We start from the raw sequence: 17,024 nt of genomic DNA, 5'->3' as shown, positions 1-17,024 counted from the left end.
TGATCTTAGAGAACCTCCCTGTTCCTTCATAACTGACTAACACATTCTAATATCAGGAAAGTAGACAGCTATATCAAAGCCTGAGATATCTGGCAAATGTCTTCCTTCTCCTTTTTCATGGTATTCAGAAAATTCCAGGAGGTACGTTGGAAATGAAATCTTACTTAAATAGTAAAAACTATACCTGCTTTTAAAAGGATATCAATTAATGACTTTCAAGGCAATATTTTTTTCTTGGTGCTCTTGGCATTGGTAATATTTTACATACAAATTTTATATTGATATTTGACAGTAGGTTTTTAGTTGAAACTAGGGATTCAAAATTAGATTTTCATGCTTGCAAAGAAAGCACTTTACTGAGTCACCTTCCCAGGTCCCGGAGTCTCGTTTTCATCTCTCTGTATATACAGGTTTTGTAGTTTGATTGCTATAAATCTCACTTAAAGTTTCTAATTTACTTTCAAAACAATATGATAAAGTGTAAGAAATTGTTTCAGTGTTTGAAAATATTGCTTATGCTTATTGCAATGTCATTATAGATAATGACATTGATTTGAGATAACTCACAGTTAGATGAAAATTAAAATCTGTATTGTACAGTTATTACCTGGTTCTCACTATGCACTTCAGCCTGGATCCAAATATAAATGTATCAGCCAACTTACTTTTTAGGTCACAGGCATGTGTCTTTATGCCTCGGCTACATGCATAAAATCTGATTCTCACATCTATATAAGAGCACACTGTTTTAGCATCGTTCTAACTTTCTGATGTATTTATCATATATGGAAGAATCTCAAGATTATATATTTTTCACTGTTAATGCTAGCCTAGGCCTCTACAACTCAGAGAGTACCATGTGCCTAATAGCATGTTGTTTCCCTGCCTTATGGAACAGTGAATTTTTAATGCTTTCTCCCACACCTCAGCTGTGTCACTACCAAAAGACAGGCTTTCCTTAAATTAGAATGTCCCAGAATCAAGATAAATGAGTGACTTGAAGGATAGAAAAGGCCAAAGCATAGGCTAAACATACGATCTATTCCTTTTTGGTGGGCCATAGGAATCAAGGATATAAATAAGGATAAGAAATAAGTGGCATAAAGTAAAAGGAAGGAGACCATAATTCTCAAGGCGTTCACATGGGCTTTGGCGCTGGAATCCTGTATCCCTCTGAAACTGAGATGCATCTTCTGGAGGTGTTTCCACAAGGAGAAGATCAGCAGGATGAAGGAGAACAGGGCCATGATGAATGGCGTTACAGAGAACACAATCATCTTGGATAAGACCAGATCTGAAAACTCCGTAAATTCACTTATTCTGGAATTCCAGGTTGTATTTCTCTCATATTGAAACATCCAGTCTTTCACATGTTTGTTTATTTGTAGTAAGTTCAACAGCAAGAAGATTAAATTTCCCAGAAGGGTCGTCAGAATCACTTTCTTTATTCTCCACTTCAGATATAGAAAAATAGGCCCGGAGAAACTGCCTATTTTGAGCAAATAAAAGATGCTCAGGATGGTTGCAAGCCAAAGACTGAAGTGGTTGGAAACCACCCATGTGAACATCATAATCTTTAATTCAGTTCCAGCCAAATATGAAAAGGAATACTGAAGATATTTTAGCCATGCTAGTAACATTTCCCATATCAAAACCATTCTGGAAATGGCTAAGAAAAATAGGATCCAACCAATGGGGGAAAGAGTTCTTTTCCTGATCAATTCAACGCAGTTTGTCAGCATAATGAATCCATTGCTCACACTTCCAAATATAAACTCTGCAACCATAACAATAGTGAAGATGCCATACAGGGGACTTCCCATGTCCGGACACATACGATTCACTGCTGATCATTTGCAAAGCTGAAATGTCCCGTGTACTCTCAGAAACTCACAACACAACTTCGATTCGGTCCTTACTTCTTTTGCAAGGACTGACATAGTGTCAATGAGAGCATTGAAAGTTTTCTAATGATTCTGCATGCTCTTGTGAAATAATTTTCTCTTATTTCAATCAAGGGTAAGATATTTATATCTTTCTAGAAGGCGGAATGCGGTGCAGAGGATCATGAAGTGCATCCAACTGTCATTTGCTAACATGCAAATAAGTACATATTGCCTTTCACTGTTTTATCATTTTTGCATTGTCGCTGCTGAAGAAAATTTGATTCTAGGAGCTTGTGTTCTGGGGGACAAAGATGACAATAATATGATTCATTCAAAATTTTGCCAAGCGATACATTTTGAATCCACCAACGTCATTGCTGATGACTTATAGAGCATACAGATATTGTTCTGTGGCCCTCTGTAAGAGCTCAGTTTTGTATAGAGAGGTAGCCCCCAGTTTTCAACATTTGAGATGCAAGAAGCTCATGTACAAAATTTCAAGCTTCCTCTCGGCTGCCGCTTACTGTGCAGTGGTGCTTGCCATGCCTAGCAGCCACATGCACCCACATTTTATAGGCACTCTTTTTCTTTGGACAGAAGTGAAAAATACAAATGTAAAGGTATTATCAATAACTAGTAAAATAGCACAAAGATGTGGGTTAGTGTCTCAAAAAGAGGATTCTTCTTCTTATTAAATCGTGGGGACTGGTGAAATGGCACAGAGATTAGGATCACTTGATGTTCTTGCAAGAGGATCAAGGTTCAATTTCATCACCCACATGGAGGATTATATCTGTACCACCAGTGCCAGGAGAAACAATGACCTCTTTTTGCCTTCACAGGCAATACCTGCACTATATGCACTTGGTGGGTAAACATATTTAGTTGAACACTCATACACATAAAATAAAAATAAATAAAAATTTTCATTAAGAATATTTGATTATGGCATGTTTCTGCTCAACAGCCTTTAATGTCTTTTAACTCTCAACCATAAAAGAGCCAGACCCTCCCAATGCTCTTGACGTCTTAAATAATGTGATCTCTTTTTTTTCTTTCTCTGTTCTTATCTCCAAAGGTTTTTCTCTGTTCCTCTGCATCAATCATCCTGATTTCCTTGCTCTTCTAGAAAGTTAGTTAATTCCAATAATAGCAACTTTGTCTCTTGCTATCTTTGTGCTTGTAATGTATTTTCTTCATAGAAAGCATGGCTTAATTCCTTTAATTTTTAGTGTATTTTAGAAACACTATATTATCAGTGGCTAGATTTTATAACCACTTTATTTAAAAGAAGACCCATGTATGACATTCTCAAAAATAAAATAAAAAGAAGAACAATCTGGTAGGGTTTATTCTTATATTTCAATACATAGTATTATTCTTCAGCATCAAGAGATAGTCCTAGTTGACCATAATGATGCAAGAATTTCACAGCTTGGGACTTAGAGTCAAGTCAATGATGAGTTCAAAGCCAGCCTGGGTTACACAGCAAGATAAAGCCTTAAACAGTCAATGAACAAAAACAAACTTTAAGGGGACATGTGATTAAAATATAGCCCTACAAGTATTTTAAACAGAATATAAGATACAATGGTATAAATAGATTAAAGTATAATCAGCTGGTTTTTGATAGAGTATTAAGTTGAAACAGTAATAAAAGACAATCTATATAGTAAACTATACTGGGAAATTTGATATCTGTATTTAAAAACCAATGTTATCCTCAATTTAATAACAAGTCTCAAACAGTCCTATTTATCTCCTGAAAATAGAATGTTAGTTGCCAATATAAAACCTGAAAACATAAAATTGAAAGGTTTATAGTATATTGTCTTTTTAACATGGATTTTCCATAACCTTATATAAGAAGTGAAAGTTGTGTAAAACTTCAGTACTGGGCACTTTGAAAGACAGGCTAACTAAAATAGAATAACACGGGAGAATAACTTACTCTTCATACATCAGCATTAAACTAGAAATCGTTAACATGTACTTCAGGGTCTATTTGTAAAGTAAATGACACAATGGCTTTCTTGTCAGTAGCTGCTCTTAATATTTTTACATTTATAATTTGTTTGTTAGTATGTTCAGAAAGAAAATGCGCTTGAATTGGGGTATAGATAAAATGGGCTGTCACATGATTCTTCACTGTGGCAGGCATAACTAGGAGGGATTTGTGCAATAGCTTTCTTACAACTCGAATGTTGAAAGATGGTTTTGTTCACATCAGATATGAAAATAATCTCCAGTAGAACCTGGAATGAATAAAACTAATTTGAGAAAATAAAAGATGCCAAGGATGGTAGGAAGCCAGAGATTGAAGTTATTGCAGACTACCCAAGTCAAAAAAAATCTGTTGAGATGTTTAATTCACTTGGATTTTAGTTTGGTGTGGAGTGATAAATAAGGACCTATTTGCATTTTGCTATATGTAGACATCCAGTTAAAACAACACAGTTTTTTGAAGATGCTATCTTTTTTTCATCATATGCTTTTGACTTCTTTGTCAAAATCAAGAGTCCATCAGTGTGTGGGGTTATTTCTGGTTCTTCAATTTGATTCCATTGATACACCAATCTGTTTTTTGGACAATACCATGCAATTTTTATTACAGCTTGAGATCAGAACTGGAGATACCTCCAGAAGATATTTTATTGTACAAGATTATTTTAGCTATTAGGTTGAGAATTGTTCTTTCAAGATCTGTGAATAATTATTTTGACATTATGAAGAGAATTGTATTGACTCTGTAGATTGCTTTTGGTAAGATGGCCATTTCTACTATGTTAATCTTGCCTATCCTTGAGCATGAGAGATCTTTCCATCTTCTGATATCTTCTTCAGTTTCTTTTTTCAGACATGCAAGTCTTTAACTTGCTTGGTAAGAATTACACCAAGATACTTTGGATTTTTTCATGGCAATTGTGAAGGTTGTTGTTTTCCTAAGTTCTTTCTCAGCCCTTGGGCTTTTGTATACAGGAGGGCTACCAATTTTTTAGTGGATTTTGTATCCACACACTTTGATCAAGATGTTTATCAACTGTAGGTGTTTCCTGGAAAATGAGACACACTACATATGTTAGGGGGAAAAAGTAGGGATGAGAATTGAACTCATTGGCACAGGAGACAATTTGCTGAGCAGAGCACCAACAGCACAGGACTAAGATAAACAATTAATACATGAGACTTCATGAAACTGAAAACCTTCTGTAGGGCAAAAGAGACTGTCAACAGAAAAAACAATAGCCTACATCCATCAAAGGTCTAATATCCAAAATATATAAAGAACTCAAGAAGTTAAACACCACCAAACCAAATAATCCAATTAAAAATGGACAGAACATTCTTCACAGTTGAGTGGAGAGTGGGGTATGACTTTCACATGAACTCTGGTGCCTCATATTTGACCATGTCCCCTGGAGGGGGAGACCTGGTGGCACTCAGAGGAAGGATAGCAGGTTGCCAAGAAGAGACTTGATACCTTATGAGCATATACAGGGGGAGGAAATCCTCTTCAGGAACAGTCATAGGGGAGGGGAATAAGATGAAAATGGGAGGGAGGGAAGAATGGGAGGATACAAGGGATGGAATAACCATTAAGATGTAACAAGAATAAATTAATACAAAATTTAAAAAAATAAAAATAAAAATGGGGTACAGTACTAAACATAGAATTTGCAACAGAAGAATATCTAATGTCTGAGAAACACTTAAAAAAATACTCACTGTCACAAATCATCAGAGAAATATAAATCAAAGCAACTCTGAGATTCTTTTTAACACCTTTCAGAATAGCTAAGATTAAAAACTCAAGTGACAACACATGCTGGTGAGAATGTGGAGAAAAAGGAATACTCCTCCATTTCTGGTGGTTGTGCAAACTTGTACAACTACTTTTGGAATCAATATGGTGCTTTCTGAGAAAATTGGGAATAGTGCTAACTCAAGACCCATCTATACAGCTTCTGGGCATATACTCAAAAGATGCTCCAGCATATAACAAGGATATTTGTTCAACTATGTTCATAGCATATTTATTCGTAATAGCCAGAATCTGGAAACAACCCAGATGCCCCTCATCCAAAGAGTGGATAAAGAAACTGTGCTGCATCTACACAGTGGAATACTACTCAGCTATTAAAAACAAGAAAATCTTGAAATTTGCAGGCAAGTGGGTGAAACTAGAAGAAAGTCATCCTGAGTGAGGTAACCCAAACCTAGAGAGAAATGCATGGTACATACTCCCTTATAAGTAGATGTTAGCCACATAGTACAGGATGACCACACTAGAATACACAGACCTAAAGAAGCTAAATACCAGGGAAGACTCTACAGAGGATGCTTAATTCTCATTCAGAAGAGCAAACAGAACAGACACAGGGAGTAATTGAAGAGAAGGAAAAGGAAAGGAGCCTACCATAGAAATCCTCTGAAATGCCCCACCTATTGGGGAACTAAAGCAGATACTGAGACAGCCAAACTTTGGGGTGGAGCACAGCAAGTCTTCTGGAAGAGTTGGGGAACAAAAGACCTAGATGGGACAGAAGCACCACAAGGAGACCAAGGGAGGCAACAAATCTGGGCAGGGAAGGGGTTGGGGGCACGGAGACTGATGTACCAGCTAAGGACCATGATGGTGATGATCTAGACCGCTTGCCCTGACGTGGTCAATAGGCAGCACAGTCTCCTTATGGGTTCCATAATATGGAGAATACTGGCTACCTCTGCCATGAACTCTGGTGTCTACTCGTTGATTACTTCCCCCTGGAGGAGGAGTGGGGGAAGGGTGGGTGTAGGGGACTTTCCTGATCACAGCGATAGAGGATGGTGGCAGTCCAGATGGCATTTGGTAGGCTGGACTCAGGTGATAGGAGAGGAGGACTCCGTCTTGCTGAGGAACATGGGATGGCGTGCGGCAGGATGAGGGAGAGGGATGTGAGACCGGGAGATGAAGAGTGGGCTATAATTGCGACATAAACGGAATTATTTGAAAATAACTCAAAAACAAAATAAAATTCTTAATTCTGTTCAGCCATAATTGAAAATGAATAATGCTGCCTACTCTTAAATCAAGTTGGCAACATTTCTCAAATTACAGCAGTTCTGGAAATTGCCAAGGGAACAAAAATCTGATCTAATAAGGGCAGCTTTCTTTGCTTGACCCCGTCATGAATCCTTTATTAGATTTCAAAATAGGAGCTTTGTAACCATGACCATGGAAGAGGTGCTATGCAGAATATTCCCCATGACTAGACAGAGAAGATTCAACACTTATTATTTGCTCAGCTGAATTGACCAGCATACTCTGGGATGCACAGCGAAGTTCTCCTTCCACTCTTTCTTCCTCTGCAATAATTGCCCTAAAGTCAAAGAGAATTTTACAGGTTTGTTAAAGTAACTAAGAATATTACTGTTGCGCCTCTTTAGCCTCTGATTTCTCTGCACAGGCCATGTGATTTATGTACTCACACATGCTGAAATATTTCATAGAAGATCGGGAAGTGTAGTCAAACCCACATTAATATTCAAATACAGCTATTTCCTCTTTCTCTGTCTGCAAGCTTAGTGTTATTTTCTCCTGAACAATAGCTAATTATATCAGATACAATTTTGTATGAATGAAACGGAAGTCATGAAAATGGAAGAGGAATTGCACAATAATATCTCACATATTTCAAGGGTGTAAAAATAATTACTTTTATTAGAATCTCCTTCTTCTACTTGAGGTTATACAACTTCATTGGAACTTTACTTTATTTATCATAGTGTGTAATGGCACTGTGCCTCTGAATGACTGAAAACCACTTATAAGACATAGAAAGAGTATCTGTTATCCCAGGTCACTATGATGATCAGGGCACTAATACAAAAGGGAAACCAAGCAGAAACTGCACACTTCTGAGTGACATCATTGAGATTGTGAGGGCTTGTTAGCATGCATAACCCAGAGTACATAATCCTGATAAATGTGGGATTAACATCAAAAAATGGGATATTGCTGAAACAAATGACTTAAAAACTAATTTTGGCTTGAAAATTATTGGTAAGGAAGAAAATGCATCATGGTAGCTGACAAATTGAGAACTCAGAATGCACTTGGTAGACTGTAACCTATGACAGAACAGAAAACACATTTGAACTTTATTCTATCCCAGGGAAAGAAAATAGTGATAATATTGAATAAAATTAGTGATGCATTTGAAAAGAAACTGTGCATTAAATAATACTCTACAAAAAATATCAGAAATCATACATCTTCTATAAGCAAGACAGAGAAATGGATATGAGTCAATACAGTTCTGATAATGTTGATATACAAGAACTGAGTAAAAAGAAAATGTAATCTTTCATCTTTATTAAAATGTAACATCTCAGTACTTTGATGCAAAAAAGCAAATTTTTATTTCACAAAAGTATAGCTTACAAGTTGGCATATCTGCCATTACTTATCATGAAACATTTCTGTAAGATATAAAGAATATTTATACATATACAAAACAATACTATTGTATTATTTTTGATAATTTTCCAAATTTAATTATAAGTCAAAGTGTTGTTATGGTAGTACATTGGTTAAATTAGAATGCTATATCATTTGCTTAAAAGTTAGCTAACTGAGCCAGGCATGGTGGTGCATGCTAACTGTATATAATAATTAAATCTAAATAAATAAATATGTATGCATATATGTGTGTATGTATGTATGACATATGGAATTTCATATGGACTCTTTATAGCATTAAAGACACATCTTTTGTATCTTAGAAGTTAGTAGGATATGTTTTGTTTACCTAAAGAAAAAAAAGTAAATGGATATGCTCATCATAACTTCATTTCTGCATCAATAGATCACATTTTGAATGCCCTGTAATAGTACTAAAATTTCCACTTGTTATTATGTATTTATTCTATAAAATGATAGATTTCATTGTGACAATTTCAAACATGTGGTTATGTGTTGTTAATACTTCCCATACAATATCCTCTTCTCATTCTGGCCTGCACTTCCACTCTCTTAGTAGATGTGTTCTTTTCCTAAAGTAGTCTGCATAAATAAATATATTTCAGATTCTGTTTATGTGTTAAAAGCTTGTATCTCTCTGAAACTGGCTTGCTTAACTTAACTGGACAATCTCAAGTTCAATCTATTTTCATGAAAATAACATCATTCTTTACTTATATCAAGTTGTCTGTTGTGAGTATTTGAAATGAACTTTATTGGTTAGCATCCCGTCGACAAATAAAACAGCAGAAATCTTACCTAATCAACATTAGGTAACACACTCTTTGTGAACGAGTGTGAGGCTTAAACACTTGCCGAGATAGGAGAGTTGAACAGGACAAAATGATAGAAAGCAACAATTATTGTCACATCGTTTTATTTTAGTTTCTCAATTGTGCCAACTCTGAATGTGCACTTTTCATTCTTCTCTCTTTCTGCAACTCTGTTTTTCGAAAGTGATGCTATCTGCACTTTATGCCAACAATTTCTGTATTGTAGGAGGCTATCATGTATGTATGTCTCATAACACCATTAAACTGGAGGACTTCTTTCTAGACATAGCACTTTGGGAAACAAATAATTTTGTATATAAAAAACTCACAGCTAAAACTCGTGGTGCTCAGTTCTACTTCAATTTCAGATTATCAACAAAGTATTGTCTATCAAATTATGAAGTACATTAGACATAAATTTTGTCTTTCAAATCATGGTTTTATTTTGTCTTTCAAATCATGGTGTTACTACAATTTACTTATAGTTATCCAAGATTAATGTCCCCAACAATTACCCTGTGCTACAAAACAAAACAAAACAAATTTTGAGGTGACTGTATATCTGTCTATTGAACTCTCGTCATCTGTAATCTTAATATTGTTATTCAGTTATTTTGTAAACCTTATTTATTTTAGGCCGTTAGCTATCACTGTAAGTTTTATTTTTCATCCTACTACCATATAACTAATTTAACTATATTTTTTGTAACATTGAAAATCGATATGTTTACACTAGGTAATTATATAATTTCATTGCAATATATATCATATCCTGCAAAATAATTATCAAAATTCACATTGCTACAATTAATAAATAATATCATAAAATAATTTAAAATGTATTGGTTTATGCTTTAACTTTAACTCTGCTTTATATTCTTCATAATTCATTACCTAGCAGTTCTTGGAATGAACTAATGACTTTGTACAATTTAAGCAAAGAGTACATGAGAGACCAGCTGTTTTTTGGGAAGAAGAATCATCATTATTGTGAAGTTTAACTAATCTTCATTCAGTGTGTTTTCTCTTGGTTGTTGCTTCTTTTGAAACATTCTTTCATTTCTCTGCACTGTCTTTTTATGTTATATCATGTCTATGATCTAATGACTCCATGAAATCTTTAATATTTTTCATCCATGTCTTTCATATTCAAATTTGTAAGTGGTTTCATCCAGATTCTTACATTCCTAATACATTTAATCCAGTAGGTGCAATGTAAATTTAATCCAAGTTCTGATTATTGAATTGAAATCTATTTGTTGTGATTCCTTTTATAGGATTGGCCTCAAATTTGGAAAGAATTTGTAATATGTCCTTTTAGTGATATGATTTTATTCTAAAATAAAATTTCATAACACCATAAATATGAATTTTCCTTTAAGTTGGTGCTGGAAACAAATAATCAATTAATTAACATATTTAAAGTAGACATTTTAAAGTTCATCTTAAGAACTCCATAATTACATTTATATGCACAAATCTTCACATGTACATATATATTACAAATAAACATGTATCACAATATTCATTAATTTGAATTATAGTTTTATTGTTACCATTTATTAATAAAATTAAAATTATTTTGTAATGTAGTGCCTAACTTAAAGAATTTTCCCATTGTATCATGATATCATTAATAATATATATATATATATATATATATATATATATAATGCAAATAATGTTCAAAACATTTCTATTTGTTTTAAATGTGTATTGATTTACTCAACAATTCTTAGTAACATATAAAGGAAAGATTGACAGGAAAATATGATTTGAAAAAGCATATAGGGAGTTTCTCCTTTCTTCTGCCTTCCTTTTTCTTAACTTAGAAAACCGTCAACCATATTGGGTGTACTTACTGAAATGAGGGATAACCTCCACTATGACATTCCAGCATCCTCAACACACACTGCAATGCTAATTTCAATTTGCTGTTCCATAAAAGCAGAAGAAAGAGATGATAGATAGATATAGAAATGTTATAACAGATAAACAATAGTCTGTGCAACCACATGGTCAAGAGTGGAGTAAGGCAGCATAATCATATTATTGCTGGTATAATATCCGATGACCAACAGTAGGAGTGAAAATACAGTTTCCATAGCTCTTGTGCATGTTTCTGTGCTTGTGTCATTGATATGTATGCCCTGTCATTTCATCATCCTAAGGTGGCCTCAAAAAAAGAGAATATTAAAATAAGAAATTATATCAGAGCTATAACATAGAAGAAAATTGGAGTCATACTATAGAGAACGTGGTAGACTAAGAAACCATTTAGAGTATCCAAGAAGTGAGGGTTTGTGTTTTGTTCCAATTTTGTCCCTAATATAGATAAAATTGTTAGCTGTTGTTTTCATGAAAATGAGAAATATAAAGAAATATATGATTGTCCCTAGGCCAACATCAAGAAGCACCTTATGATATCTTTGTTTAATACAGAAGATAATTTGATTAGAAAGGTTCACTATCTAAATCAGCATTATAGACACACCAAGATAGGAAAGATGTTTTCTTCGAGGTTGTCAAATACAAATAGCCAAAACACTAAGAATGTAACATTTTCATAATTCTTGATTGTGTCATGATTCTTCTTGCTATAAGTATACATATTGTATATATGTGTAATAACAAAAATGTATATGTAAAAAATAAAAAAATGTATAAAAAAAGGAAGGGTGACTATCTTGAACAAGCATTAGACACTAACACAGGTGGACAGGCTGTGCATAAACAATTGGATCTTGTCCAGACAATGTCAAAAATATTTGTGAATTCTTAGATGTCATATAGAATATACTGAAAGAGACACCTGCATTGTTATCCACAATGTAGAAAATACATTCTGGAGATGGTCAAATAACAGTGAATAAAATAAATTATAAAGCTTTTCCAATTCTTGAAACAGGAACTGCTGTTTATCAGTACCATAAATCCATCCCCCGAAGTCCCCATTATGAATTTTACAACAGAAATTATGATAACCAAAGCCTGTAGGCTTGACATGTTTGTTAACAGGCAGTCTCTGCCTTAACTCATCATGGGCATATGTATTCTAGCTTTAATGGTGTAGGTAGGTGAATCCAAATTTGAAATAGGCAATGAGTGCCTCTGGAAAACCCTGAAAGTATGCTTCCAAGTGAATTTTTAATTAAATTGTAAAATCTGAACCCATTTTTCTTGAGCACACAACTACCAAATTTTAAGAATAATATTATGTTCTCCGCTGGGCTTTACAATGTTATACTTTACATATGAAACCTTGCACTGTAATTTGAATATTTATTTGCTAAAATGTAAATAGTGGTACATCTTTTAATGTCATCCTTTGCATGTGACTTACTCATTTACATACATGTTTTTGCATTTCTTTTTGTTTGTTTCTTTTTAAAAATTTTTAATTTTATTAATTTATTCAGATTACAACTAAAGTGTTACCCCATCACTTGTGCAGACTCCCGTAGACCCCAATACACACATCACAATGTTGTTCTTGTAGATTTCTAGGACTCTCTGGGTCTTTCTATTTCCCCATCTCCTATATTTTTCTTACTTAGCACACCTCAGTAGGATGTGCTTACGTCTATCCCTATCTCCTGGTAAGTGAAGACTTTCATGGCACATGGTTTTTGGGCTAGTGCCCAATTATAAGTGAGTATATACAATGTGAGTCTTTCTGCTTCTGGGTGAACTCACTCATTATGATCATTTCTAGTCCCATCCATTTGTCTACAACTTTTGGGATTTCCTTGTTTTTAATAGCTGAGTAGTATTCCATAGTGTAAATGTACTACAGTTTCTTTATCCATTCTTCAACTGAGGGGCATTTATGCTGTTTCCAGGTTCTGGTTATTATGAGTAAAGCTGCTATGAACATGGTTGATCATATGTCCTTGTGATGTGGTGGAGCATTTTCTCAGTATATTCCAAGGAGTGGATTAGTTGGGTCTTGAGGAAGCCCTATTCCCAGTTTTCTGAGAAAGTCCTAGGCTTATCCTAAACAGCTTGCAATAGCACTTTCAAAGTATTGGAAGTACATCTTGTATCATAATTGAGTTGTATGGCTATAATACCACATATTAGAGTATAAATATATATGATGTATGTGTAGAATAATCTTAAATTTGAATTCTGTACATTGTATCTAAAATTAAACTTATTTTGCATCTATACTCAAAATTCTATACCAGTGAGTTAAAAAGTAACCTTGTGAATAACACTAAGGCTTTAAGTTGAGTAGATTCACTAATGTACTTTTTGTCCTATCCTTTCTCTATATTTCTGTATCCCTCTTTCTTTATTTTCAACCCCTATCTCCAAACCTATGAATGAAAGACAAAAGAAGTGATAGACCTCCCTGAGTCCAATCTTGCACTCCCTGTATACTCAGGTAATTAATTTTATTCCTTCTCAAATCACTGATGAGATTGAAGTCCAGACAGTTTAGTTTTACAATTAAGCTTAGCTGTTTAGGGGGTTAAGATGTCTAGATAAATGTTTTAACCTGAGAATGATTAGATATGATAGATATTGATTTACATTCAGAATTTTAGACTCACCAAGATAAGAAAGATGTTTTTTCAAGGCTGTCTAATACAAATATACAAACCACTATGAATGTAACATATATAATTCTTGACTGTTTTGTGCTTCTTCTTGCTGTAAGTAGCTTATTGTATATATGTTTAATATAAAATTATGTGTAAAATATTTAATCCAACTATTGTCAAAAATATGCATGCATATAACAATAATGAAAACAGAGGCCATGAATTTGAAAGAGAGAAGGGGAGATAAAAAATAAATATTTAATCAAAAATTCACCAGCCAAGGACAATACGGGCAGTAAACCTTAAACCTCTACCCAGATCTAGACAATGGACAGAACACTATCCACAGTAGAGTGGAGAGTGGGATATGACTTTCTCACATACTCTGGTGCCTCACCTTTGACCATGTCCCCTGGAGGGGGAGACCTGGTGGCACTCAGAGGAAGGACAGCAGGTTACCAAGAAGAGACTTGATACCCTATGATCATATAGAGGGGGAGGTAATCCCCCTCAGGAACAGTCATAGGGGAGGGGAGTAAGGGGAAATTGGGAGGGAGGGAAGAATGGGAGGATACAAGGGATGGGATAACCATTGAGATGTAACAAGAATAAATTAATAAAAGAGAAAAAAATGTAAAAAAAAAAGTAAAAAAAAAAATTTAAAAGAGGTTTTAAAACAGTTCTTTGCCAATCCTTTCCCAAGGCAATTCATTACTTTTTTGTATATTAGGTTAGTTTTTCACTGTTGTAAATGTATGTAAGTAACCTATACAGTTTTCTTTCCAATCATTTCTTCATTTTAGCTAGTAATAAAATACAGAATGTCCTTCCCTTTCTCTCATCCAAATCCTCCAAAATACCCCTCCTTGCTCTTTTTCAAATTCATGGATTCTAAACCACTTGCCATAATAGAATGAAGAACATATTTCAGAATCCAGAACCCAGCAAAAGTCAGGTAGGTGTGGTGGTCTGCTGTGATTCCTGTGTCAGAAGTTATGTTTCTTTTTTTTTTCCTTTTTTTAAATTAATTTATTCATATTACATCTTGATTGTTAGCCCTTCCCCTGTTTCCTCCCATTCCTCCCTCCCTCCCACTTCCCCCCTTCTCCCCTCCCCTATGTCTGTGATTGAGGGAGACTTCTTCCCCCTATGTATGCTCTAAGATTATCGAGTCTCTTCTTGGTAACTTGCTATCCTTCTTCTGAGTGCCACCAGGCCTCCCCATCCAGGGGACATGGTCAGAAAAGGGGCACCAGAGTTCACGTGAGAATCAGATCTCACTCTCCACTCAACAGTGGAGAATATCGTGTTCGTCGGCTAGGTCTTGGTAGGGGTTCGAAGTTTACTGCCTATTTCTCCTTGGCTGGTGCCTTAGTTTGAGGAGGACCCCAGGACCCAGATCTGCCTGTCATAAAGTTCTTCTTGTAGGTTTCCAGAACATGGAAACAGCCTAAATGTCCCTCAGTAGAAGAATGGACTAAGAAACTATGGTACATTTACACTATGGAGTATTACTCAGCTATTAAAAACAAGGAATTCCCGAAATTTGTGGACAAATGGATTGACCTAGAAATTATCATAATGAGTGAGTTCACCCAGAAGAAAAAAGAGACAAACGGTATATACTCACTTATATCAAAACACTAGTCCAAGGGGTATGTCCCATGAAAAACCTTACTTACCAAGAAAGTGGGTCAGAGGAGAGGACATCCTATTGAGTCTTTAGGCGAGAGTAGCGTGGAAGAATGGGGAAATAATAGGACCCACAGGGTCCTGGAAACCTACAAGAAGTTATGTTTCTTATATAAATAAATCATTCCATCCTACAAGGAGCTTTTTGAGACAGAAGGTAAACAACTCAAAGTATCTTCAAGGAAGTCCCTGAAATTTCCCAGGTTCACTAGACTACTCCTTCTTAGAGAAAGCAGTAAAGACTGCTAAGAGTCACTCTCAGACAAGCCAAACTGCAAAGATTGAGGCCAGACCAGCTTCCTAGAAGAAGCAGAGCCCAATCAAGCTGTCGTGAACAGGTTGAGAGCAACCAGATAACCTGGGAAGGATACTCCAGCCTGTTGAGCTGCCTGCAGGCTATGCAGTATACTCTACGTGCCCAGATGTTGTGAGCTGTCGCATGCTGATATTGTAGCTGTCTCTGAGTCCTTTCTGCTCCTGGAAAAAAACCTACTAAAATTCATTGGTTCACCACATTGGATTTTTGTAGTATCCATACATTTATCTGCTGTGGGGCCCCATCTACAGTGAGTAAATATGTATATAGCATCTCCCTAGGAAAAGGTTTTCACGCAATAGAGATTAATGATGTGAGATTTTGCAAGCAAATAGACTAGTGAGATAAATGAGTTTGCTACAAATAAAACATGTGTCTACTGGCAATTAGTGTACATCCACCCCCACCTGTCACCCCCACACAAATACTGTGGGTTGGGAGAGAGATGTCCCCCATGGATAAACAAGCTCAACTTTTAAAGGTTGCTGAGAATGATTGAAAAACAATAATTTAAGTTCCTGAATTTAGAGAAGTTTCTCTGAAAGCAACTGAAACACAATATAACATGGCTGACCATTATTATACATGCAAAATAGATTTGCTTATGACTCAGACACCAACACATTCTGTTCATGAATTCTTGAGAGGTGGGTCTCTTGTGCATCAACTTAATCTTAAGATCAAACGTTGCAACAGTGCTTCTAACATGCTAGTTACTTAAGAAAATTTAAATTCGGGATAATAATTATCACAATTACTTCTCCAATTTCTACAGTGACAGATGTAATGCAAAATGTTTTGAAGGCATCAGCAGTTGATCATTGCTAATTATCAAGTTTTTAAATTTTGTTTTCTTCAAGATTTTATAACACAAATGACCAGAACCACTATGCTTTCAGACCCTAAGTTGGTTACCTGTGCAAATGGAAGTTTTAAATGAAAATTCTCAATTTGAAAAATCAAAGAAAAATCTTCACTTTTAAAATAACTTAATCTGTTTTTAAATGACTAAAGAGAAGTCAATGTACCTACTGTATTACTAAACATTATAAACAAGTTTTAGCTACAAGAGCATCTCAGTTCGTCTAAGTTGAAACAATTATAGTTCTGGTTATTACCATGATACAGTTAGCTGTTAAAATTATGCTTACTAATGTGAAGATTTTTTCCTAGTTGGGAGAAGTGAGAAGAAAGAAGTAAAGAGAGGAAAAATGGACAGTGGACAGGATACAGAATCCTGGGCCTTCAGTACAGGATTTACTTAAATTTCCACAACCAAATTGTTTTCTTACCTAGTGTAATTAA

At 35.0% G+C, this 17,024-nt stretch overlaps 1 protein-coding gene across 1 annotated transcript; it reads right to left on the bottom strand.

The window, feature by feature from the left end:
• Positions 1 to 905: 905 nt before the first annotated feature.
• On the bottom strand, positions 906 to 1,823 carry LOC311588066 (taste receptor type 2 member 13-like; the record flags this gene model as incomplete). Its single annotated transcript, XM_084765548.1, has 1 exon — positions 906 to 1,823. The coding sequence occupies one exon, from the start codon at positions 1,821 to 1,823 to the stop codon at positions 906 to 908; it is 918 nt and encodes a 305-aa protein (XP_084621674.1).
• Between the last annotated feature and the right edge of the window lie 15,201 nt (positions 1,824 to 17,024).

This window comes from Acomys minous (assembly GCF_964271855.1).
Source record: "Acomys minous genome assembly, chromosome: 17".
In the NCBI taxonomy this organism is placed as follows: Eukaryota; Metazoa; Chordata; class Mammalia; order Rodentia; family Muridae; genus Acomys; species Acomys minous.
Note: the sequence above shows the minus strand (reverse complement) of the source record. Positions and strands in the feature narration are given on the sequence as shown.